We start from the raw sequence: 24,419 nt of genomic DNA on the forward strand, positions 1-24,419 counted from the left end.
CGCCCTGTGCACGCCATTCCGGATCCTGTGGGCCCGGACCCAGTGTTTGTTTTGTTAACGGCACTTTCGTCACCACAGCGGTGTGGTTCCGACTCTAAAATAGAGTATAAAAATAGTAACACGCCTCCAACTTTTATAATTACTAACTTAAAGAGGAATGGAGGAAAGGGCTTTTGGATCGGAGTTTTCCCTTGGGGCTGGAGGAAAGGGGAACCGAGGATAGCGAATCTGCAGAAGAGAATCTGTTGGCTGTAAAAACAAGCAAGAAGTCAGCTGATTTATTGGGCGGCTCGGCGTTGACAGCTCCAAGTGGTGCTTTGGCTTCCGAGGAAAGAGGTGAGCCCATGCCGACCTCGAGGAAACCCCTTCACTGCGGAGGTCTCAGTGAGGGTACCTATTAAAGGCGTAAGGAACTCTAGCTCGACTATCCAAAGCGCGGGAGTGCAGCTTGGCATTGACAGTTCAGTGTATGTGGGAAACTTAAGTTTGTAGGTTGCATGTTGGTGTGACAGAGTGTAGGCACACCCAGAGAAGACTCCGGAGATTTAAACTGGGTTAAGATGAATTTATCCTGAGAGCAGTGGACTCTCATAAGCAAATATAGCATGAAGATGTATTTTTATTGGTTTTGTTCTGTTACATGTATATAATGTATTCTGATTACTCTTTCCCTCACCTTCCCCTATCCCCTTCCCATCCCTACTAACTTCCTCATCCCTTCTAACCGCTCCCCGCCCCCCACACTTCCCTACCAGTCCGCTTTCCAGATTCATGGAATGTTTGGTTTGGTTTTGTGGCCCGTTTAACTTAGCCAGACCTGATGAATGAGCATTGGATTGCATCTACTCTTTGGAGTCTGGTGGGGGCACCAATGGACACACAACTGAAGACAGGGACTCCCCTTTCCCTGAATCTGTCCTTAAAAAACCACACCCTTAGTAAGGCATGGGTCCCTCTGAGTCCCCCCTCCCTTAGCTACTGTTGGGCATGGGTCCCTGTGAGTCCCCCCTTAGCTGCTGATGAGCATGGGTCCCTGTGAGTCCCCCCTTAGCTGCTGATGAGCATGGGTCCCCCTGAGTCCCCCCTTAGCTGCTGATGAGCATGGGTCCCCCTGAGTCCCCCCTTAGCTGCTGATGGGCATGGGTCTCTCTGAGTCCCCCCTTAGCTGCTGATGAGCATGGGTCCTCCTGAGTCCCCCCACCCCACTTAGCTGCTGATGGGCATGGGTCCCCCTGAGTCCCCCCTTAGCTACTGATGAGCATGGGTCCCTCTGAGTCCCCCCTTAGCTGCTGATGGGCATGGGTCCCTCTGAGTCCCCCCTTAGCTGCTGATGGGCATGGGTCCCTCTGAGTCCCCCCTTAGCTGCTGATGGGCATGGGTCCCCCTGAGTCCCCCCTTAGCTGCTGATGGGCATGGGTCCCCCTGAGTCCCCCCTTAGCTACTGATGAGCATGGGTCCCCCTGAGTCCCCCCACCCCACTTAGCTGCTGATGGGTCTATTCTGCAAACCTAGCAGGCATCTGAGGCTGCCAAGGGCCTATGACTGCAATGGCAGTGTCTTGCCCAGGAAATGCCTTTTTGTTGTCCTTCACTCTGTCTTCTGGGTCCTGTATGTTTCTACCCACTCTGCTGCAGCGTCCTTGAGCCTTCAAAACGGGTGCTATAAATGTGTTTGGGGCTGACTCGTCACTTATTCTCAGCACCTGTGTCCCCATGAGTCCGTGCATTCACTACTGTTCACTGGAAAGACACTTACCTGATTAAGGCTGAGATTAGCACTGTCTCTGGGTCCCTCTGAGTCCCAGTATCAATATTTAGAAGGTGGGTTGACACTGTCAGTTTAACTGAACAATGATCTTTAGGTTCCTCCTAGGGCCAATGATCTTCCCTGCTGTGGGTTTTTGACCAGGATTACAGTACCAGGCACGGATTTGCTCCTATGGAGCTGAACTCAAATCCAGTCAGAGCAAACTCAGTGGGAATGAACAGGTGGGCGCATCCTGTCTGGCAGGTTAATGTAGTTCACAACTGGATAAGACCATTCATAATGTTTCTCCCACAGCAGCCTGCATAGTACCTTCCAGGACTATAAAAGCTAGCCAGCAGAGAGGAAACTTCCAGCTGAGTTCCAGCTTGATTCTCTGTATCTTCAACTGAGCTGTGCAGTGTCTTTAGCAATAGAGTTTATCATCTAGTTTTTGTGGGCAACCAAGAATAATGACGTGAATCTGTATTGTATTTTGGGGGGCTTCAGGTATGTGTGTATGTGTATATATACGTATATATGCATATATATGCTTTTTTTAAGAGACAGATTATATGATTTAGGTAGAGAACAGCATAAGAACTGATTTGGTGGGGAAATCCTAGCAATAGGAAGTCCAGGTGGGAGGCTGATGAGTAGATTTTTAAGGGATGTTTATTCCTCCTCTCTTTACTACACTTTCTTTTCTCTGAGTAGTGTCCAGTGTGCCTTGTGGGTGGCATCCTGTATGGTGTGTTCTCCTGTATATGTGCTTCCTACTTGGAGGCCTTTATTGTATTCTTTCACCCTTTCCTATCACATTTCACGACCACCATATCTAACATCTTCAAGATACCCCCGGGTCTTCGTTGGTTTGGCTGCCTTTACCAGTCCCATAAGCTCCACACCTGCATCCCCGCTGTATCTTTCCTAAGGATCCTCTTACCCCTATCTCTGTTCCTTCCCCTGCATTAAGTATTTTTTTATTCTTGCCTAGGAATAAAAGTACTTTCTGAGCATATTGTTGGCCTGAAATTAACTTTTGGGCTGATTGTGATGGTGTACACCTATAATCCCAGCACTTGGGGGTCAGAGGGTGTTGAAGCAGGAAGATTAAATGTTTGAAGCTATTCTGGGCTGCACAGTGAGAACATGTCCAAAATGAAATGGAAGTAAAATAGAAGTTGGAATAGTTGGTTCAGAATCGCGTGGGTACAGTCTCTGAGTGCTGCTGGGCTCTGTTTCAGAGGTGTTGCAGCAGTAACGAAACATGTTTCCTGTGGACGTTTGACTCATGGCTTTTGTTGTTGTTCATTCTACAGAAATCCTGCTGAAGAATATGAAGAAAAACCGAGAAAGATTCTGCAACAAGGAAAGAGAATTCGTGTACAAATTCAAGGTAGGAAATGAGCGCTTTGAACTGAGAGTGCCCCTGAGGTTTCCTGTGGACGAGAACGCCAGCCATCTGCATGGACGTCTGATGCTGCTGCACCATTTGCCCTGCTTCATCGAGAGTGGTGAGGACTGGCTTTGTGTTCCTAATGTCCCTGTCATTGAAGTTTCTTGGCAGCACACAGATTCTGAACTTGGGACCTGACGTGTGAGACTGCACAGCTGGATGTTAGGCTCCTGAAAAAGTGACCAAAAATGAATTCAAAATCAGATGTATAGTGGGTTCATGGTGCACACAGCATGTACACTTTGTACTGCTGATGCCACCGTGTTGTGCTCCTCCAGTAAGTGCTGCCCAAAGCTCCTGGCTCAGATTCCAGACTGCTCTTAGGCACTGCAGTGCTTTTATAGTTTTCTGTTCTTGTAGAAGTAATGGTTTAATTGTGAAAAACAAAGAGTTTAGTATTTTCCTCTCCTCACTCCTCAACATTGAAGTTTTTTAAATCACTATGTCTTTAGGTTGTATTGTGTTAGGATGTTTGAGTTTTAAAACAGTTTTTATTACATTTATTTATGGTGTGCCACAGAGCCTGCGTGAAGCTAGAGAACAGCTTACAGAGTTGGTTCTTTCTTTCCACCGTGTGGGTCCTGAGATCTAACCCAGGTTGTTGGAAGCAAGCATCTTTATCTAATGAGCCATCTCTTTGGCTCTTGAATTTTTGATTTTTAAAAGTTGCTGCTTTAGTTGCTGACTTTAGTTTTATAAAAATTTGTTTAATAAATTTTGACATGAAATTAAGACAGAATTGCAAACAATTTCTGAAATGTCCTTAAACATATGTTTTGCCATTTTATACTACATATTTATGAAAAATGTCATTCTTGTCATTGACAATTATAAAATCAAAATGAAAAATATTAAAGATGCTCTACATCCTACAGTTTAACTATTCAGCCAAGATTTAATTATTTGTGTAAAAATGAACAAGCACATCCATTCCATTAGTATACATCTTTGTTTTAGTCTTTGTGTGAATGTGTGTGGGGTATATATGTGTTGGGGTGTATGTGTGTGGGGTGTATGTGTATGAGATACGTGGGGGGGAAATGTGTATGTATATGGGTATGGGGTATGTGTGTGTATGGGTGTATGTGTGTGAGGTGGGTGTGGATATATGTGCGTGTGTGTTGAAGTGGGTGCAGGAGAACAGAAGTTGGTATCAGATCTTCCTCTATTGTTGTCCACCTTTTGATTTTTTGGGAAGAGTCTTTCATTAGCCCTAGAGCTCATCAGTTCAGCAAGATTTGCTGGTTAGTGAGTTCCAGGGATCCAATACTCCAGCCTCTGCCTCCCCAGTGCAGGAATTATAGGCACACACTGCTATACCCAGCATATTACATATGGAGATTGAAACCATATTTACATAGCAAGCACTGTACTCACTGAGCCATTTCCCCAGCCTTTAATTTAGTCTTTAATAAATAGTAGGATTTGTAGATACCAAGGTAACATAAATTTCCTCATGATTTTTAAACAGTATATATTTGATTTGTATACCTATTGTCTTAGTTAGGTTTATATTGCTGTGGTACAGATCATGACCAATAGTAACTTGGAGGAAAAGGTTGCAGTTGCAGTCCATCATCAGGGAATCAGGGCAGGACCTCAAGGCAGGAACCCCGAGGGAGGAACTAAAGCTGAGGTCATACTGCCACAGTGGGCCAGGCCCTCCCACATCAGTCATTAATCAAGAAAATGCTCTGCAGGCCTGTCCACATGCCAGGCTTATGGCAACATTTTCTCGGTTGAGGTTCTCTCTTAGATGACTGATGTGTCAAGTTGACAAAACCAACCATGAACCTAAATATCCGAGTCGTGTAAAACTTTCTATGAGTGCTTTGTGAGTGTACAAAGTTTAAGAAGCCCTGTCTAGAACACACAACCCCAACAGCATCGGAAGTGTAAAATATGAGTTAACCTTCCAAGAAGAAAAACTATTCGCCAGAACTTTTGAAACTTTTGTTTGTACTGTAATTATTTATGAAGTAATTTAGTGTCTGAATTAATTGGCATAATACAGAATTAGCTACAGTACTTAACCTCTGAGTTTGGTTGTAGGGATTTACCAAGTGTCTCAGCATCACTTGCATGGTGGAGCTTTGCTGCTCAATTGGTCTCTTTTCCTTTGCTCATTGGTTTTGAGGTGCCGAAGTACAGCAGGAGCACTTAGCACTGAACCACCTTTGTCCGCCGACTTCCACAGTCATCTCTTCTAAGTCATTTTGCAAGGGCCATGTTTTTTCACAACTGGAGGAACTTTCAATAGAGAATCTGTTGGATCATTGGTGCTTGGATTATTGTTGGAACATGGACCATGAGTGAAGCTGTGTGAGGAGATTTCTGAGACTTCGTAAGAAAACTCCAAGGAAACAAGATAAGAATCTTGTGACCTCAGTTTCTTCAAAACACAGAATTGATCTTGGAGTATGTTTTTGTGCTCCTCCCAAGTGGAGCGGATAGGATGAGTGTACTTCAGCTGTCGATACTCATATGCACGTATGGAAAAACATGTTTTTTGCCACATGTGGCTCATCCTTGTGATTGTACACTTTACTCAGATGACTCTTCTTAATCCTCAGAGTATAAATTGTCTGTTGCTCTGAGTAAGTTAGCTATTGCATGAGACTTTAGTCTGCCTCATGTTTCGGCTCCACTCTCCCAGGTTCACCCCACTAACTAGAGTGGTAAACAGATAGGGAAGCCTTCTAGCACTGTCATCATATGAACCAGGACCCAGGACACAAAAGGGCAAATGCTTACCCCATTGTTAGTTCTCAAAATGTTGTCCCATCCTAGACAAATAGCATCACTGGGAACTTGTAAGCTTGTAAGAAATGTGAATTCTACTTTTTTAATTTTTTTAAAATTACAGATTTATTTATTTTGTTTTATATGCATCTCTCTGTGTGTGCATGCGCATACCACGGCATGTGTGTGGCAGTCAGAATACAACTTTCAGGAGAGTCAGCTCTCTCCTTCTATCATGTGGGTCCCAGGGACCAAACTCAGTTCATTCGGATGTATGTCCCCTACTGTGTGTATGTCTTGCTGAAGATGGCATTTGTTGTCTCTTGTACAGACTTAAAAGAAGCTCTGAGCCGGTTTGTAGAAGAAGAATCCCTCAGAGACCATGACAGACATGCCGAAGCATCGTTGGATGCTGTGAAGTCAGGTGAAGTAGATCTGCACCAGCTGGCAAGTACATGGGCCAAAGCTTATGCTGAGGTAAGACAGAGGGCAGAGTGTGTATTTCAAAAATATTCCAGACTTTACGAGGATGTTTTCCTTGCTGAAGTCATAGGAAACGAAGTAGGGAACCCATTGCTTTTTTATTTGCAAGCCAGTATACACCATATGTTCTTGCTTCTATGCTTTTATTCTGTATCAACATGAGTTCCCGAGGCAAAGTATTTGTGTGGTGTGTGTGTGTGTGTGTGTGTGTGTGTGTGTGTGTGTGTGTGTGTCATTCAAGCCACCAAACACTCATTGAAGACAGAGGACACTTTAAGGGAATTGGTTCTTTCCTTCCACCCTCTAGGTCCTAAGGATCGAATTCAGAGTGTCAGGCAAGTGCCTTTATCTGATGAACTGTTTTCAGCCCTAGCACCATTTTTTTTAAATGAAATATGTTTGGAATCATACCTTTGGAAACATGAAGCTACTTTATCCTCTGTATTTCTTGGAGCATGTTTACATTTTTTTACGTGTTTACGTTACTCTATCTGGAGTTCCAGTTGAGCTAACACCTTGAATTTCATCTGACAACCTAAGCCAGCATTCCACCTTAGTTTTCGGCTCTGCTTACTCCTGCTTTCTCACTTGTTTTTGTCATTGTTGGATGATGTCATTGGTTTTCTGTAGGGTTGCAGCTAGTATGGCCGTTTAATGAAGTCCAAGATGCTACACACATTATTATTTTATTTACTAACCTATGAATCATTTTAGAGTATGTTTTTAATAAGAAAGTTCTCTTCTGGTTATAGATTACTTCATACAAATTATCTTTATTGTGCTGGATAGTTTTATATACACTTGATACAAGCTAAAGTCATCTGAGAAGAGGGAACCTCAATTAAGGAAAGGCTTCCATAAGATAGGGCTATAGACAGGCATTTTCTACACGAGAGAGGGCCCAGCCCATTGTGAGTGGTGCCATCCCTGGGCTGGTGGTCCTGGGTTCTGTAAGAAAGCAGGCTGAGCAAAACATGGGGAGCAAGCCAGTAAGCAGCACCCCTCCATGGCTTCTGCATCAGCTCCTGCCTCCAGGTTCCTGCCCTCACTTTTTTTGATAATGAGCTGTTACGTGGAACCATGAGTAAAATAAACCCTTTCTTCCCCAAGTTGTTTTGCTCATGGTGTTTCATCACAGCAACAGAAACCTAACTAAGACATTCATAATACATTCACATACAGCCAAGTTAGTGGCTGTGAGAAGTCCCACTATCCCGACATAGCTGCCGTTGGCTTGTTGCTCGTCCTTTGTGCTGGAACATATGTTCATTGTGCATGGAAACGGGATCACGGCATACCGACTTTCTTTACTATTGTAGGCACTTCCATCCTTCGCTTTGTAGGAATACCTCATTCATTCCCCAGGCAATTCGTAATAACAGCTTAGGTTCTATCTCCCCATGTTCTTTTCTGTATTCAGACAGTCCTACAGTAACATCTGCATGTGTGTAAAGGCAGGGTCTCCATGTCCCTGTCTGATGTGTCAAAGCACAGTCATAATACCCATACTTCTCTAGTGGTATGCTAAGCAGAGAAGTTCTGCCAGGACTGAATGTGTGTATTATCTCACAGACCACCTTAGAGCATGCGAGGCCTGAGGAGCCGAACTGGGATGAAGATTTTGCAGATGTGTACCATGACCTGATCCATTCCCCGGCCTCTGAAACTCTCCTTAATCTGGAACATAATTACTTTGTTAGCATCTCAGAACTGATTGGTGAAAGAGATGTGGAGCTGAAAAAATTACGAGAGAGGTACCACTCATTTCTTGTGTTATTATAATTAAATGTTACACTGTGAAATATAATAGTCTGTAAACCAGCCTGTTTGCACTTTCATAAAATTGAAACGCTGCAAAATGCTTGGAGTGAACTGTCTTCTTTGATCTCTACCACAGCCCTACAATTGGTATCTTCATTTTGCAGGTGAGAAAACCGTGGCTTACATAAATCCAGTAGTTATCCAAGGGCAAGCTAGTATTTTAACCAAATGATTGTGACCTCAGAACTATTAGCCACTCCTCCTTGCTCTGTCCCTACTCAGAGCATCTTCTGGATTGCCTTTCTCTAGGCCATGGTGCCTTTCAATTATATTGTAAGCTTCCCACATTAGGAAGAAAATAGAAATAGCCATCACATTGCCCCAAGAAATTGTAATCGGATTTGAATTCCTCTGTATAGTCTACCTAAGACAGCACACGAACAGTGCTTTCTTGGATACAGGTTTCCGAGTTAGTGAAAAGCCGCCGACTCCTTTATGTTGAAGTGTGGCTTTCCAGGCTGCTCCTCTGGTTCTGTTAACTGTGGTGTAAAGCAAATATCCTCCTCCTACATAATCCATTTTGATTTAGCAGATCATTTATTACCTTAAAAGCATTTATTTAAGAGTATGGGTATACATAACATCTAGATGAATTTTAATAATATTACTAGTGTATGATGGTTCTTGTTGTGGAAGCTTGTTAAGACCAAATCATACTTTATTTTTATAACTGATTTAATATAATACTAAAGAAGTCAACTTAAAATGAGATGCTATATGCTCCTGTCTCTAGTTAGCTTCACATTAGAAAACATTAAGACTAACAGTGTGTGAATAATATTTTTATTTTAATTGTTATTATAGTTAAAACATTGAAATATGAAATAATCACAGATGGATTTCTTTTCTTTTATGATGCTGAACAATGAACCCAGGCTTTGAGCCTCATGTGTCTAAGGATTCAGCCAACTGTCAATTAAAAATATGCAAGAAAAAAGAGTCATTCCTATTCTGAACATCCCCAAGTTTTAAATCTTGTAGTTATTCCTAAGAATACAGTATAACAACTGCTTACATTGCAGTAGTTGTTGTAAGCAGTCTAGAGATCATTGAAAACATGCTGGAGGGTGTGCATAGGTTGATACAAATACTCTGCCAGGGACCAGTGCTCTGTGAGTCCCGAGGGCTAACTGTATTGCTCTGTACCCTCCTTGGCTCCTGTGTGTCCCTTATCAGTGCTTCACCCAGCCAGTGACTGCTCTAACCCCTGCCTGCTCCTCAAAAGTCACCCGTGGTTACACTGTTCTCTTTTCAAAATCAGAGGTGATTTCTATTCTGTTTATTTATTATTTTTCGAAACAGCTTCTATTCTACCAGGGACAATGAATTAACAACTTACTAATTATTTACCCTCTTTGGAACTTGATGCTTGACCTTTTTTTTTTTTTTTTTTTTGAGAAGTTGGGGTTGGGGATTTAGCTCAGTGGCAGAGCACTTGCCTAGCAAGCACAAGGCCCTGGGTTCGGTCCTCAGCTCCAAAAAATAAAAAAGAAAGAAAGAAAGAAAGAAAGAAAGAAAGAAAGAAAGAAAGAAAGAAAGGAAGGAAGGAAGGAAGGAAGGAAGGAAGAAAGACAGAAAGAAAGGAAAGTTATGGCATTTTACCGCTTGACATTCAGGTTGCAGAGCTGTCGTACCTGGTATTCTGAGCCAGTCTAAAGTTAGTGTTTATCTGAAATAGAGACGACTTTCCTTTGAATTTAACCTAGGCAATATCGTAAATCATTAATTCTATGATTAACTCCTTGCATTTTGGATACATTCAGGGTGACGTAAATGTTCATGAAATTTTCCTCGAATTCTTTTGTCTTTTTTTTCTTATGAGAAATTTGCTGCTTTTATGAAACCATATTCTAGATAGTTCTTTGAACTTTAGAAGAAATGGCAATAACACTTTTTATCCACTAGAGGGAACACTTGTAAAATATTAGTGCAAATATGTATCTAAGTTTTTAGTAGACATTTTTGTTTCTAAATGAAAACCTCTCTTACATTCATAATCTTCACCTGATGCCTCATACTTTCTAAAATATTAACAACCAGGAGTGGGGGTGCCCACCTAGAATCCCAGTTCTCAAGAGGCAGAGACACGAGGCCCCCAGGACTGCATCATGAAACCCTGTCTCAAAAAGCAAACAAAACAAAAAAGTTTATGGGACTGTCTGCATTGTGTATAGTAAAGTGGAAGCTAAATGATACTGAATATCTACTTCCAGAAGATGTCAAAGTATTCATGTGTATAAGTTGTATGGGTCTTATTTCTTACATCTATATGTCTTACTTAATTGTTATGAATAAGTATAAAATCAGTTTTAACAATTTACTTAACTAGAATGACAATAAAACTTAGTTTGTGTTCTATTCTGTTTATTATATGTTTGTTTAAATTTTCTGTATTTACTTAATTGCATATGTATATGTATGGAGTATGTACATGTTCATATGGGTGTGTTCATGTGTGTAGGTTGGTACAGTGTGTGTGTGTGTGTGTGTGTGTGTGTGTGTGTGTGTAAAGGCCACAGGTCAATATTGAGTGTGTCTTCCTCAGTCTCTGTCCTCCATAGTTTTTGAGACAGGGTCTCTCACTGAACCTGAACTTTATCTATTTGGCCAGGCTGTCTGGCCAATGAACTTCAGGGATCTGCCTGTCTCTGCCTCCCGAGCACTGGGATTATAGATATGTGCCACCTCTCCTAGCTTTTCTGTAAGTACTGGGCATCCAACTGAGCTATCTCCCAACCCCTCAAAATAGCTTTTAGAACAAACTTTGCGTGCGTTTGTATTAAGAGATAAGTTTTAACTTGAGTTTTTACCAGTGTAGTCAGAACGTACAATACATTATGAAAGTACAGCTCAGTACATTGTCACAGAGCAAGCCGACCCTGGTAGCTCCACCCAATCAAGAAATAGGATGTTTTCAGCAATGGAGGCCTTCCTCAGGCCTTCCTGGTCACCGTTTTCTTTTACCTGGAAATGACTGCTGTCTGTACTCGCAACACCATTGGTTAGCTCCTTCTGGAGGGAAGCCATTCTGTACATTGTTTCTTTGGGTAAATGAAGACTGTAGCACTAGGCTACAAAATCAGGCTGTATTTTACATCACTCCTTAGAAGTAATTGCGCGACTTAACAGTTTGTCTCTGTCTTTTCAAACTTAACTGGCAGTTTCTGGGTATAGTGGAGACTAACTTTCAGCGTTGAGCTCAGGTCAGTCCTCATATACTTGTATGGAAAATCTGCTTAGGCTGGGATAAGACTGTCTCCTCAGAGGAACTCTGCAAAGGAGAAGGGGTTGGGACTATTAAACAGTCACTGAGAGTCCACTTGGATTTTGACTGCTTCCATTTATACATTAAGCTCAAATCATGATCTGGCTGCATACGTGATGTGGTTGACACTTTTAAGACATACTCATCAGTATTCACATACTCATTTTCAAGGATTCAGAGTATTTTCAAGGTATTGGAGTTTTACTTCTTAGATTATATTATCTTTCATAAAATAAAAATTAGGTTTTCGGAGGGAAGGAGAAGGAAAAAAATTATGTTTTCATTTTATTCACTGAACTAAAGTGGCTGTATACTCTAAAAGTTTGATGAATTTATCTGATTTATTAATTATGTTTTAGACAAGGTATTGAAATGGAGAAGGTGATGCAGGAATTGGGGAAATCACTCACAGATCAAGATGTCAATTCACTGGCTGCCCAGCATTTTGAGTCCCAGCAAGTAAGTGAAATGAAATATAATGGCTTAAGATATAGAATTAGGTTTTCTTTTCTTGTGAAGAAGTTGACCAGTTGGCACTCTCTGTTTAGGACTTGGAGAATAAATGGTCCAATGAACTGAAGCAGTCAACAGCTATCCAGAAGCAAGAGTATCAGGAGTGGGTGATAAAACTCCATCAGGACCTAAAGAACCCCGACAACAGCTCCCTCAGGTACTGGCCCTCGCTTGTTCTTAGTCCTGTGTGTGTCCATCACTATCCATTTTATTCCAGAAGGAGCCTTTTGGTTGTATATGTTTGGCAATGAAAATGCAAGATTTTGTCCTTCATTATTTTGTAGCTCTGCTGACCTCAAACTTGGCATTTAAAAGCCTAGGATGGCCTTGAATTTGGAGAAATCCTTCAGACTCTCTATCCCAAGTGGTAGAATTACAGGCATTTTCTTTCATTTCATTAAATTGCATTCCACTTGGCATGACTGGATGAATGTCAGACACTCACTAAGCAGAAAGAGAAAAATATCTCTAAGTCCAGTAAACCAATTTCCAGAATATGCTAGCACAGGCTGTAAGCATTGGTAGACAGTCCCAGGCTGGCTTTAGAGGAGCGTTGTCTTTATGTAATGCCGGCCTCCCACTAGCCTTGCCTCAAGGATAAGAAATATGTCTGCTCTTTTTTTTTTCTCTTTCTTCCTCCCTCCCTCCCTCTTTCTGTCTTTCTCTCTTTCTTTCTTTCCCCTCCTTCTCTCCCTCCCTCCCTCCCTCCCTCCCTCACTCACTCACTCACTCACTCTTTCTTTCTCTCTCCTTTTTTCTTTCTTTCTTTCTTTCTTTCTTTCTTTCTTTCTTTCTTTCTTTCTTTCTTTCTTTCTTTCTTCCGTCCTTCCTTCCTTTCTTTCTTTCTTTCTTTCTTTCTTTCTTTCTTTCTTTCTTTCTTTCTTTCTCTCTCTCTCTCTCTCTCTTTCTCTCTTTCTTTGTGTTTGTTTGTTTTGTATACCAAGACAGCTCCTTGCCAATTGCTCTTGACACTGGCACACATGAACTGTTCAGTAAGTATTGAGATGGATGGATGCATTAAGTAAGGCTGGGAACTAGCACAGTTGGTAAAGTGAAAATCTGAGTTTGTCCTCTGAGCTACACATATGTGTACAGCTTTGCCTGCATGCACACACACCTCCCCCCCCACACACACACATGTACAAATAGTTGGTGGAATCGTCTCACGGCCATTTTATTACCGCTTCCCTGCATATGACAGTCTTTCATTTACTTCGCTGTTTTTCCAAACTGCGCCTGTCTTCTAGGGACAACCGAGGTACTTGACTCCCCAGCCAGCATTTTGAGAGCAGTGGGGTTCAGGGGTTGGAGCGTGCCGTGCGTCTGGCTTTCTTTGCACGAATGTATGCAGTGACCCAAATGTGGAGCACATGCTATGTGTTGCAGGCGATGGATTTAAGGAAGCTGAAAAGTTCCTTGCTACACAAGCCGCCTATCTGTTTGCTGCTGTGCTTCCTGGCTCGATGTGTAGGTCAACTCACCGTGTAAATCTGGCCTTTAGTTTCTTCTTTTTAAACCATATGCCTCAGGGAAAATGCTTTTACCATTACTATCTTTGGTAGGTGTTTCCTTGAGCAATAGAAATTCTGTTTTCAACTCCTGGAACACTAGCTTTTTGAGGGATAAGTGACATGAAGTAAAGTCTGCCTATTTTAATGAAGCACAGATTAAGGAACTGAGACTGTCATAGAACTGTCACCACAGTCAAGACATGGCATTTCCTCTTTGCCTTCATGTTCAGCACTGTCCTCTTGCCACCCCGTCAGCCTCTGGGAGTGGCAGCTGTGCGGGGCCTCGCCAGCACCCCAGTGGTTTTAAGCCATTCACGGGCATTGCTGTGACTCATTCCAGGTTCACTGTGTGTTTCCTGATAGCTAACACGTTGAACGGTGTTCCATGTGCTAACTTTGTATCTGTGTCTCTTCTTTATGTTTTCTTATTATTGAGCTGTAAAACTTAGGTTTGTACTCTGGATACATGTTTATCATCAGAAATACGTTTTGTAGATACTTGGCTTCTGTTCTGTGGCTTATCTTTTTGTTTTATTACTTTTAAAAGCAGACTTTGCCATTCGTGTAGATCAGCCTTGCTTGGGCTAGCAGCGACCTTCCTTCTTGTGCCTTCTCTGTGCTTAAATTATAGGTGTATACGCCCATAGCCAGCTCTTCTTCCTCCTGCTTCACACTGTAGAGTGGCAGTGAACGCCTTTAATCCCAGCACATGGAAAGCAGAGGCAGATGGATCTCTGAGTTTGAAGCCAGCCTGGTCTACATAGTGAGTTGCTACTCAATAAGACTGGGTCAAAAGGGAGTTATTTATCTAAATAGTAATTATGTGCAGAAATTAACAGGCCATCACTATTAAGATTGTTTACATCTTGTCAGTAGGGCAGCAGACTTTGAATTTTATCATCTAGATCCCCAGTGCCCGGTAGACTTCATTTTCTATGGTAGTAGCTGGATGCTGTTTGTGCCTGGGTTGGAACTCAGGGTTTGAAAGTGTTTTTCTCTGCACACTGCTCCATTGTTGGCATCCAGCAGTCTTTGCACACCTGTGCCATGGAGTAGGTCCTCTCTATGCCACTGCTCTTCTCTCAGCAATGGAATCTTGTTTCTTCTCACCTGGTCCTAGACTTACTGTGGGTCAAGCCTTCTCCCATGGAGCTGCATCCCAGCCCTTGTCTACCTGTTGTCCAGTTCTGTTGTCTGTCAAGTCAGCTCCAGTCTGGAGCAAGCCTTGTGTCTGGCTCTCAGCTGTCAGTCGTTCAGAAAGGCTTCTCTTGTCGCCAGTCCCCATGTGTCCTTGGACACACTGAGTGAAGACTAATGGGAGGCGTTCAGGTGCACAAGTTATGGCTCCTAACTGTTCCAGAATGACTTGCTAGCCTGCACATGACCTTTCAGAAGTCTGATGTGGTCTTCAGCTGATTTCTGTTGACTTCTTCGATGACAACACCCTTTGACAAATGTGCACTGATACAAACAGGCTATCCCTGTTTTCCGGTCCTCCTTGGAGAGCCATGCCACACCTTGTCATTAAGTTTCCTTCATTGCCTTGTGCTGTGGACTTGACTGGAGCAGTTATGTGGTCACAGCTCCTGGGGCAACTTTTCCAGTAATGAGCAGAGCAAAGAGAGCTTGTCCTGTGAGAGGAGAGTGCTGGCGGAAATGCAGCCAGCAGGAAGTGTGCACATGGACCTCACAGCTTTATGATTTATATGCCCTTTAATTTTAAAAGACTTAACTTTATGAATGATTACTATCACTCTTATCATCATCATCATCATCATCATCATCATCACTGTGTGTGTGTGAGAGAGAGGTGTATGTAAGCAAGCATCTGGAAAGTAGAGGACAACTTTCAGAAGTTGCCATTTTCCTCCCACAGTGAGTCTGGATATAAACTTCATGTCAGCAGACTTGGGAAAGTACAGCCTCTTACCTGCTGAACCATCTCAACAGTCCAACTTCTTCATTTTTAATCTGCCTTGTTCTCACTTCACCTGTTTTATTGTTGTGTCTAGAATTAGCCTCGTCATGAGAACTACTGTATATTTTTAAATATGTTCAATCTGACCTTTAAAGGTATTACGTGCTAGTTCATCAGTTAATCCCTGAATCATTTTTAAGCCGCCAGGAAACAGTAAGCAGTGATGTGTCAGTTGATACTGTAATGATTGAAGAGAATAATCCGCATTGCTCACTGTGAGGAAATGGAAGGACAAGTGGGGCTTTTAGAACCTGTTGCTGCTTATGGTTTGACTTGTCACCATGGATTAAGGATGAGTTTAGGAATAAAGTAAGCTCTGCTGTCAGCTGTTCAGTTCTCTCTCATTTCATGGAGAACTTATTTTCCTCATAGAAAATTTTGGATGAATCTGCACTGAGAGCCTAACAGTCGTTGTATTCATTTCAGTGAGGAAATTAAAGTCCAGCCGAGCCAGTTCAGAGAGACTGCAGATGCTGTTGGGAGGATTTATGAGGAGCAGAGGAAACTGGAAGAGAGTTTCACCATTCACCTGGGTATGGACACTCTTTCAATAGCTGTGAGGAACTTCGGACAATCCCTGAATGGGAGCCGAGTTCATGTTATCTCTAATCTCACATCGCATCCCTCTCCACAAAGGCCTGGAGTTTGTGTGCTATGCGTTTTGTGTTTTAGCTTAGATATTTGCAGATAAATTATGATAGATGGGACACTGAAGGGCCCATTTTTAGTGATTACTTGGAACATGGATTTATCTTGCACAGAAGTTTGCATCATTACAGGATTTCTGTAGCTGTTTCAGTATCTTTCTGTAACTTGTTCATCCCTAGGAGCCCAGCTGAAGACCATGCACAATTTGCGATTGCTGAGGGCAGACATGCTGGACTTCTGTAAGCATAAAAGAACTCCTGGGAGTGGCGTGAAGCTCCACCGGCTCCAGACAGCACTGTCACTCTATTCCACATCTCTCTGTGGCCTGGTTTTACTAGTAGATAATCGAATCAATTCATACAGTGGCATCAAAAGAGGTAAGCAGATGCTGTACATACGTCTCCCATTCAGGTTCGCTTAGTAATACCACACTGATCTTGAACTCAGAGCAGTCTTCCTACCTTTGCTTTCTAAGTGCTGGAATGACAGGTATGGCCCACTACACCCAGTTTTCAAATAAAACCATTTTTATGGAGGGATTATGAGAAACTTGACAGTTTCATGTGTTTAAGTACGTCGAGCCGCAAACATACCTCCTCATCCTGGCCATTTCAAGTTAAAGTGAATAGTAAATAAACTACACAGCCTTGACTGCTTTGACGTTCATAACAGCTCAGTGGTATTTAGTTCTTTCTAAAACATCGTGTCTGGTGCTCCTATAGAAGAAGATTCTTACTTCAGGCTGCAGTTAAAAATAATAATCCAGCTATAAATGCATTTTTCGTTTTAGAAGCAAGTCCTGCTGAGTGACCTTAGTTTACCCAGTGTCTCCTGTTCCTTCCAAATTAAACAGAACCACACTTCTTATCATTTACAGAGCTCATTGTCTGCTACTTAAAGATGACATGGAGCTGTATTAGAATGTTCTGTACTGATTCTTTACTCCTAAGAATAAAGTGTTGATGAAAGTCATTGTACTCTATAACTTAATGCACAGTTATTACCAAAACAAATCATATTTACAGTCTTCAGTCTCTCAGATCTCAGTTTCTATAAGGAATTGATAAATATTTGATGGATCCCTTAGATTTTGCCACAGTTTGCCAAGAATGCACGGACTTCCACTTCCCACGGATTGAAGAGCAACTAGAGGTCGTCCAGCAGGTGGCGCTGTATGCGAGAACACAGCGCAGGAGCAAATGCAAAGAGGCACGGGGTCAGTAAAGCATCCTTAAAGCGCACTTACTCTTGCACCAGGCCATCCTGCTGGCCCGGAGGCGGCACTGAGACACACAGAAGTTCATAGTGCTGGGAGAAAAATTAACAACAGACTTTAACATCTTCAGAAGCTTGGGTTCTATTCCCAGTTTCCTCCTCCTCCTCCTCCTCCTCCTCCTCCTCATCATCATCATCATCATCATCAGGGATGCTGCCAACCACAGGCAGTGCTAAACTTGCACCCACTAGGTTTTCCTACACATACAAAACTAACTGATACGTTTTCACCTTTCACCCAAAGGGAGCAGTTAAGTGGCTTCTCTTTGGCACATCTGAATTGTCCTTTCACTGGTCTCAAGCTTTGAGGCTACTGTTAAGCAAAACCAAAGCTGTTTGAGTACACTGTGATTCTAACATTGATCTGACAACACAGCTGTCAGCTGACTGATGGCAGGTAGAATGCACCCTGACTGCACTGGTCAAGGGGCAGGTCACGTCCTGATGGAGTAGTGTGTGATGGAGTCGTGTGTGATGGAGTCGTGTATGATGGAGTCGTGTGTGATGGAGTCGTGTGTGATGATGGAGTCGTGTGTGATGGAGTCGTGTGTGATGGAGTCGTGTGTGATGGAGTCGTGTGTGATGATGGAGTAGTGTGTGATGATGGAGTAGTGTGTGATGATGGAGTAGTGTGTGTGATGGAGTAGTGTGTGATGATGGAGTAGTGTGTGTGATGGAGTCGTGTGTGATGGAGTAGTGTGTGATGGAGTCGTGTGTGATGGAGTAGTGTGTGATGGAGTCGTGTGTGATGGAGTCGTGTGTGATGATGGAGTAGTGTGTGTGATGGAGTAGTGTGTGTGATGGAGTAGTGTGTGATGATGGAGTAGTGTGTGTGATGGAGTCGTGTGTGATGGAGTCGTGTGTGATGGAGTCGTGTGTGATGGAGTAGTGTGTGATGGGGTCGTGTGTGATGGAGTCGTGTGTGACGGAGTAGTGTGTAATGGCATGACACGCCATCTAGGTACTTGGAATGGCAGGCAATGGAAAAGTTACCAGTTACTTATCTCTGGAATGTTCTGTCTGGTGTCTGGACCGCAGTGGATGGTGGGTAATGGACACCATGGGAAGGAAAAGTGCAGATGGAAGTGATGGCTGCTCCACCTTTCTGTGCTCTCTGCCTGTACCTCCAGATAGATCCATGTGTGTGAGCACATGTGTCTAGTTCTCCTCTTTACACACGGGCACCGTTCCATTTGCTGCTTGTGCACTAGGGACTGCCCTAGAGGTCCTCTCTAGTCTGGAAAGCCCTTGTGCCTTTGCTGTTGTGTAGTAGTGCATTGCAGGGCACCTGGTGCTAGTCACCCCCTCTTCGTAGGTATTTATTCTTCATATTGGATTGTAAGTGGTGGTACATAAATAGTACTGTGCATGAATCATGGTGCACTTGTGTAAGGAGTAAGCATGTCTGTGGTCATAGGGCACATGTACTCCCCTCAATATTTCCAGTGCCAGCCACTGCTCCCTGATTTATCTCTTTACAAAAGGTCTGCTGTGGCAGCATGTGTTCCATTTCCGAGCAAGCCAATGATCGGGAAGTCGGTGTGAAAGTCCTCCTGACAGAGGACTGTGCAGAACAGCTCAGCATGTCCTCTTACTCTGTTGCCCTCCCCCACCTCACTCGGCTGGTGATGGTGGAGTCCGAAGTACTTTTCACATGTGTATTTTAATACATTTTAGTTAAAATATAACGATACCACTTTCCCTTCTCTTTCCTCCTTCCTGCGCCTTCCAGGAATATTTTATTGTCATTGTTAGTCGTGACCAAACACAGGAAGACTGAGATCGTAAGTGTGGTAGAGGGAGGAGGATTGGGAGTCTACCTATGAGAGAGTGCAGTGCATGACAGGAAGTTTTTAAAGCGCCTGTAGTTAAGGCAGCCTGTGTGTGGCATGGTGTTTTGTCCTTGTTACAGCAACTACATTGTGATCTAAAGGAGTCAGTAGAATGAGGCGTTTTTAAAAGACAGCTCTCTTTTGTTGTTGTTTGTTCATTTGTTTTGAGTTGGGGTCTCAGTATATCCCCAGCTTTCCCAGAACTCACTTATTTTGGGATCTTCTTCCCTCAGCCTCTTAAAGGCACTTGTATGTTATAGAAAAGTCTTGTGAAAAACACTTTCTGAGTGTCTTTTTCTGCACACAAGTACATATTTGTTCATTATATTTACATCATGATATACAACTACTTGTTTATTCTGTTTCATTCATTTTTTACTGTGGTTGTTATAGTCAATAACAGCTCATGATAAAAGCTGAAGATTGTCTTATGAACATTATATGTGTGTATATGTATGTATATGTGTGTGTTTAAATACAAATCACCTATTCGTGTTACCATGGAAGATATTACTTATCAAAACATGGACAGGAGAGTAGACTTTGAGCTGTTCTCTCTAGTTTCTTTTTCCCTTTTTATTTTGAGATTATATTTTAATTACAACATTTCTCTTCCCTTCCTCCCTCCAAACCCTCCCGTATACTCCTCCATGCTTTCCTTCAAATTCATGGTTTCTTTCTATGAGTTGTTAGTGCATGCATATATGTATCTGTGTGTGTGTGTGTATCCCAAATATACATACAGGTGACATTACATGGACTCAACAGGTTATGTTTTCAGGGCTGACTGTTTGGCATTGGGCATCCAGTTGGTGTGTTGTCCCTGGGTCTTGTTTCTTTGAAAGGGATTGTTCGTTCCTTGAGTAGTCAGAATTAGAGCGTTTATTCCTGCAGTCTGTGTTGTGACCCACTGCTTATTTGAAGCCTGTCCACTGCTAGGCTCTGCTCTGTTACACGGAGTATTCAACAGTTCAGAGCCTTCTGTCTGTGTGTGCTTCCCACACTTCTCTACTCATTCTTAAAACTGTGTCTGTGTTTAAAGACATAGTGGTGTGAGTCAGTTTGTCAGTGTAGTACTAGGCGACACCACCAGGTCTGTTCAGACAGTGTTTTAGAGTTGATGTTTTGGTGTGTACTGTTTAGTCATTTGAAAGTCTGACTTTTCTAGTATGGAATGCCATTTCAAAAATAGATCCTCAAATAGTTTTTAATTCAATTTGACTAAGTAGATAGCCTCTAAAAGACAGCTACTTTGAAAGGCGTACTTATTTTGATTTTGTGACAAGAGAGTCTTATAAAATCCAAGTGTATCTTCTATTAAAATATTTGTATTATGTAAATAATGTGCTCAGTCTTAATAATTGATAATCAAAATGTCTCTCATTAAATCAACATTTATCCTTCTAAGAAAAATACCATGCCTCAAAAAAAAAAATATTGATTGTCTGAAAAAGTTCTGCTTGAAACAGTATCACATATCTACTTGAAATCAGTTGTATGTAGTATCAAATGAGACAGTAAATTTTAGGAATGTGCTGAATATAAAATGATTCTTGATGTTGCTAGCGGTCGATCTGGTCCAGAGTAGGTTATATCAATGACAGTGAGTCAGAGTCTAAAAATAAAGATGGCCACACCACAGCTATCTAATGAAGTTCTTTTATACGCAGCTAACTTAGTGCCCTGCACTCTCACAAGGAAACTAGAGTGTCGGCAAGTCTAATGTGGTTGAGACCATGTGGGGTCAAGGCTAGTCCCACCTCTTATCTGTGCACCCCACTTATATAACAGCTTACCAAAGCCTTTCTTCTCTTACATAAGATAAGGAGGTGTGCTAAATTATAGTGCACACGTTTAGCATTGGCAAGTCCCTGAGTCCAACCGTAGGTAAGAAGAAAGAGAGTGAGGGGAGCAGAGAGCAGAGGAGGGAAGGGAGCACCATCCCCCCTCCCACACCTCTGGTCATGAGCTCAGGAATTTGTCGGTGGCTGTGAAGCATGGAGCAGACTGCAGGCATGTGGGGCACACAGTGTACTCTTATAACATGGAGCAGACTGCAGGCGTGTGAGGTACACAGTGCACTCTTATAACATGGAGCAGACTGCAGGCGTGTGGGCACATAGTGCACTCTTATAACATGGAGCAGACTGCAGGCGTGTGGGGCACACAGTGTACTCTTATAACATGGAGCAGACTGCAGGCGTGTGGGCACACAGTGCGCTCTTATAACATGGAGCAGACTGCAGGCGTGTGGGCACACAGTGTACTCTTATAACATGAAGCAGACTGCAGGCATGTGGGGCACACAGTGCACTCTTATAACATGGAGCAGACTGCAGGCGTGTGGGCACACAGTGTACTTTGCTATTGTGGTTGTCTTGAAAGAGCATAGAGTACATTTTTATATTGTGGTTGTTTTGAAAGAGGGGGGCTGATATATTTCTGTATGTGGCAATATTCCTTTGTGTTGTATTTTCTTTATGAATAGATTCTGGAAACCAAAATGGAGGAAGTGATGATAAATCTAAGAATTCTGAGAGAAACTATTTGAATATTTTACCTGGTGAGTATCATTTTGTTTTAAATTATTGCTGTCTTATAGTCACACACATTAAAATAGTAGGTTTGAAACATGCTTTCTTATGGTGTTCATTATAAAATGTTTGGCCATACGTCTCTTTGAAACAGCACTTGTGTCTGTGTAATATACTGACAGATGTTCTCCAGTGTAAGCCTCATTTCTATCCTAGTAATGACTTAACTTCTGGATCCATATAGAAACCCCAAAAAGTTACATAGAAGTTTCATGATTTTGTATTTCTAATGTGCTCTTATACATTGTTCCTTAGTCACTAAGTAACGAGCCGAGAGGTGTTTTTAACTCTAAACTATAAGAAGGAGTGCACAGAGATGAACATGCTTGAACCTGTAGCTGGGCCACTTGCTGTAGACTCTTGTTCACATTTCCCTCACATCTTTCTGCCTCTGGGTCTTTATTTCCCTTATTGTTATTGGATGCATTTAACAGGTGGAGTTCAAGCTCTCAGTCTTCCTTCTGGTTGAATTCACAGCTGGTTCTGGTTCTTACAGTCACTCACATGCCCAGACACCACAAGAAGCCTTGTGTGTGCTTTGTAAATGTGGACTCTTAAATACAGTGGTAGGTTTCACAGTCTTAAAAATCATCTTCCTTGAGAGTTTGCTATCCTCTTTTAAGGTAGTTTCTCACATTTCCTTCCACAGATCTTGAACACACAGGCCGTGTCACTAACTTAAGGAAAAGCCATTCCCTTTTCTGCATTCATCTTAGAAGGCATAGCACATCGGATTGTGGTCATCAGCCTCCAAATTTCCTCCTGCCTTCGCATCTCCTGCCTTCATGGATAATATTTAGAATCACCACAGGCTGTTTCCTCCCCTCAGTGGAGCAGGAGCCCATTTATCTATTATTCCTCGTGGGCCTGTGACCTGAGTCATCACACTGTGGCTTTCTAGGAGTGTGTTGGCTGTTACTGTTTTGGAAGAGCCTATCTCTTTATTGTTCTATTTATTTCCTTCCTTCCTTCCTTCCTTCCTTCCTTAAAAAAAAGCCTGTGAGTTAGTGTCATTATTACCGCTGAACAAGGAATGATATGCCTTAAGTCTGAAGTAGGAAAGGAGTTTGAAACTACCCACCACTATACTGACAGCATCTGAATTTCCATAGCCAACATATTGACAGGAGATGAAAAGTATCTCCATCAAAACTTATTTTAAACAGTGAAGAAAACCAGTTGTTTTCATATACTTTTTTCAAAATTTAATTTTTAATTTAAAAATTTTTTGTGCAGTATGTTTTTAATCCTATTCCTTTCCCCTTAGCCCAGGAATGGTTGTTTCTTTATTATGAACTAGGTACTTAACAGCTTATGTCATCTAATTTTCACAATTTCATTAAAAAAAAAAAAAAAAAAAAGCAGTTAGGCCTGATTTCCACTTTTCCTGCACAAAGTACCGGGTGAGTAAGTTGAGGTGAGTTCGCTGCCTCACCTAGCCAGAGTGCTGGAGGGCAGCAGCTCTCCCTCATTCCAACCTAGACCCTTTTCTACAGTGTCTTAGTCATTTGTTACTACTGCCAGTGCCTGGACAGGCCCCATTTTATTAATGGGTAAAGTGAGACCAGAGGCAAGTCATTTAAGGTCGAACAAAGCAGTGCCAGGTTGGGGATTAGGAGCACCTGACTGGCTCACTAAGCCATCCCCCCCTCCTGCTGGCCCACAGCCCAAACCCAGTGCTGGGAGTCCCTCCCACTGCGCGATCAGCAGGCATTTCAGTGGCAGACAGGCACAGGACCCAGAAGATCACTGCCTCACATGGTCGACTCCGTTCTGACAAGCAGTCCATGTCTCTCATTGCCAGACGACTTCCTTTTTCCTTTCTCCTTGACTAGCTTATGTTCTATCTCTGGCCCCATCCTTTATCCATGTTCTTTCTCTAGTTCGTTAGTTTGTTTTTAAAGAGGCGTTTTGCCCAGGCCCTGTGAGAGGCGTCTTGAGTACAGCTTATATACACCGGTAACTAAAGATGTTAAGGTGCAAAACCATACTACATACTTCATGTTCATATTACATTTATTTAGATGTGTGCATGTGTGCGCACATGTGTGTCTGTATTCTGTCTGGGAGGACAGGGCAGAATTTCTCCTGAGATGTGCACATAGATAAATATTATTTACATGTGTCTGCTAGGTTACTCATTGTTGACAGAATAAAAGTTGATGAGATTTTCTTGGCTATTAGGCTGCATAAGAAAAATAATGATTGTAAGAAGCCTGGATTTTACAGTTTAAGGAACACCACTCCAGCAGTCCATTTGAAACACTCCCCATGCATTCAGCAAATCTTTATTGAGAACTTTCTATGTACTAGAGATGGATTATTAAGATAGAAAAGGCCCTCATTAACTGTGAGCCATAAATAGTGCCCTCTTTAACATAATCTACGTAAATAATAGGATGTCATTGTTAAGAGAAAAACAGAGCAGTGGTGGTAAAAACCGTGTGACAGGTGGAGTCCTGTATCAGGTAGGATAGTCAAAGAAAGCCTTGCCAAGAAGGCCACATTTGATCTGAGGTGTGACTGGTGGTGTCAACCGTGCGAAAAGATTGGAG

At 42.4% G+C, this 24,419-nt stretch overlaps 1 protein-coding gene across 1 annotated transcript in view; it reads left to right on the top strand.

Annotated features, from left to right (window-relative positions):
• Positions 1 to 41: 41 nt before the first annotated feature.
• The window catches only part of C3H12orf4 (chromosome 3 C12orf4 homolog), a 35,149-nt gene continuing 10,771 nt past the window's right edge, over positions 42 to 24,419 (top strand). Inside the window, exons 1-10 of the mRNA XM_059258649.1 lie at positions 42 to 336; positions 3,066 to 3,260; positions 6,276 to 6,421; positions 8,000 to 8,181; positions 11,873 to 11,972; positions 12,062 to 12,183; positions 15,942 to 16,048; positions 16,343 to 16,540; positions 17,251 to 17,379; positions 21,759 to 21,833. Of these exons, the coding sequence (XP_059114632.1) occupies positions 3,083 to 3,260; positions 6,276 to 6,421; positions 8,000 to 8,181; positions 11,873 to 11,972; positions 12,062 to 12,183; positions 15,942 to 16,048; positions 16,343 to 16,540; positions 17,251 to 17,379; positions 21,759 to 21,833 (1,237 nt within the window). The 5' untranslated portion in view covers positions 42 to 336; positions 3,066 to 3,082. The remainder of the gene's footprint in view (positions 337 to 3,065; positions 3,261 to 6,275; positions 6,422 to 7,999; positions 8,182 to 11,872; positions 11,973 to 12,061; positions 12,184 to 15,941; positions 16,049 to 16,342; positions 16,541 to 17,250; positions 17,380 to 21,758; positions 21,834 to 24,419) is intronic.

Source organism: Peromyscus eremicus, chromosome 3, assembly GCF_949786415.1.
Source record: "Peromyscus eremicus chromosome 3, PerEre_H2_v1, whole genome shotgun sequence".
Classification (NCBI taxonomy): Eukaryota; Metazoa; Chordata; class Mammalia; order Rodentia; family Cricetidae; genus Peromyscus; species Peromyscus eremicus.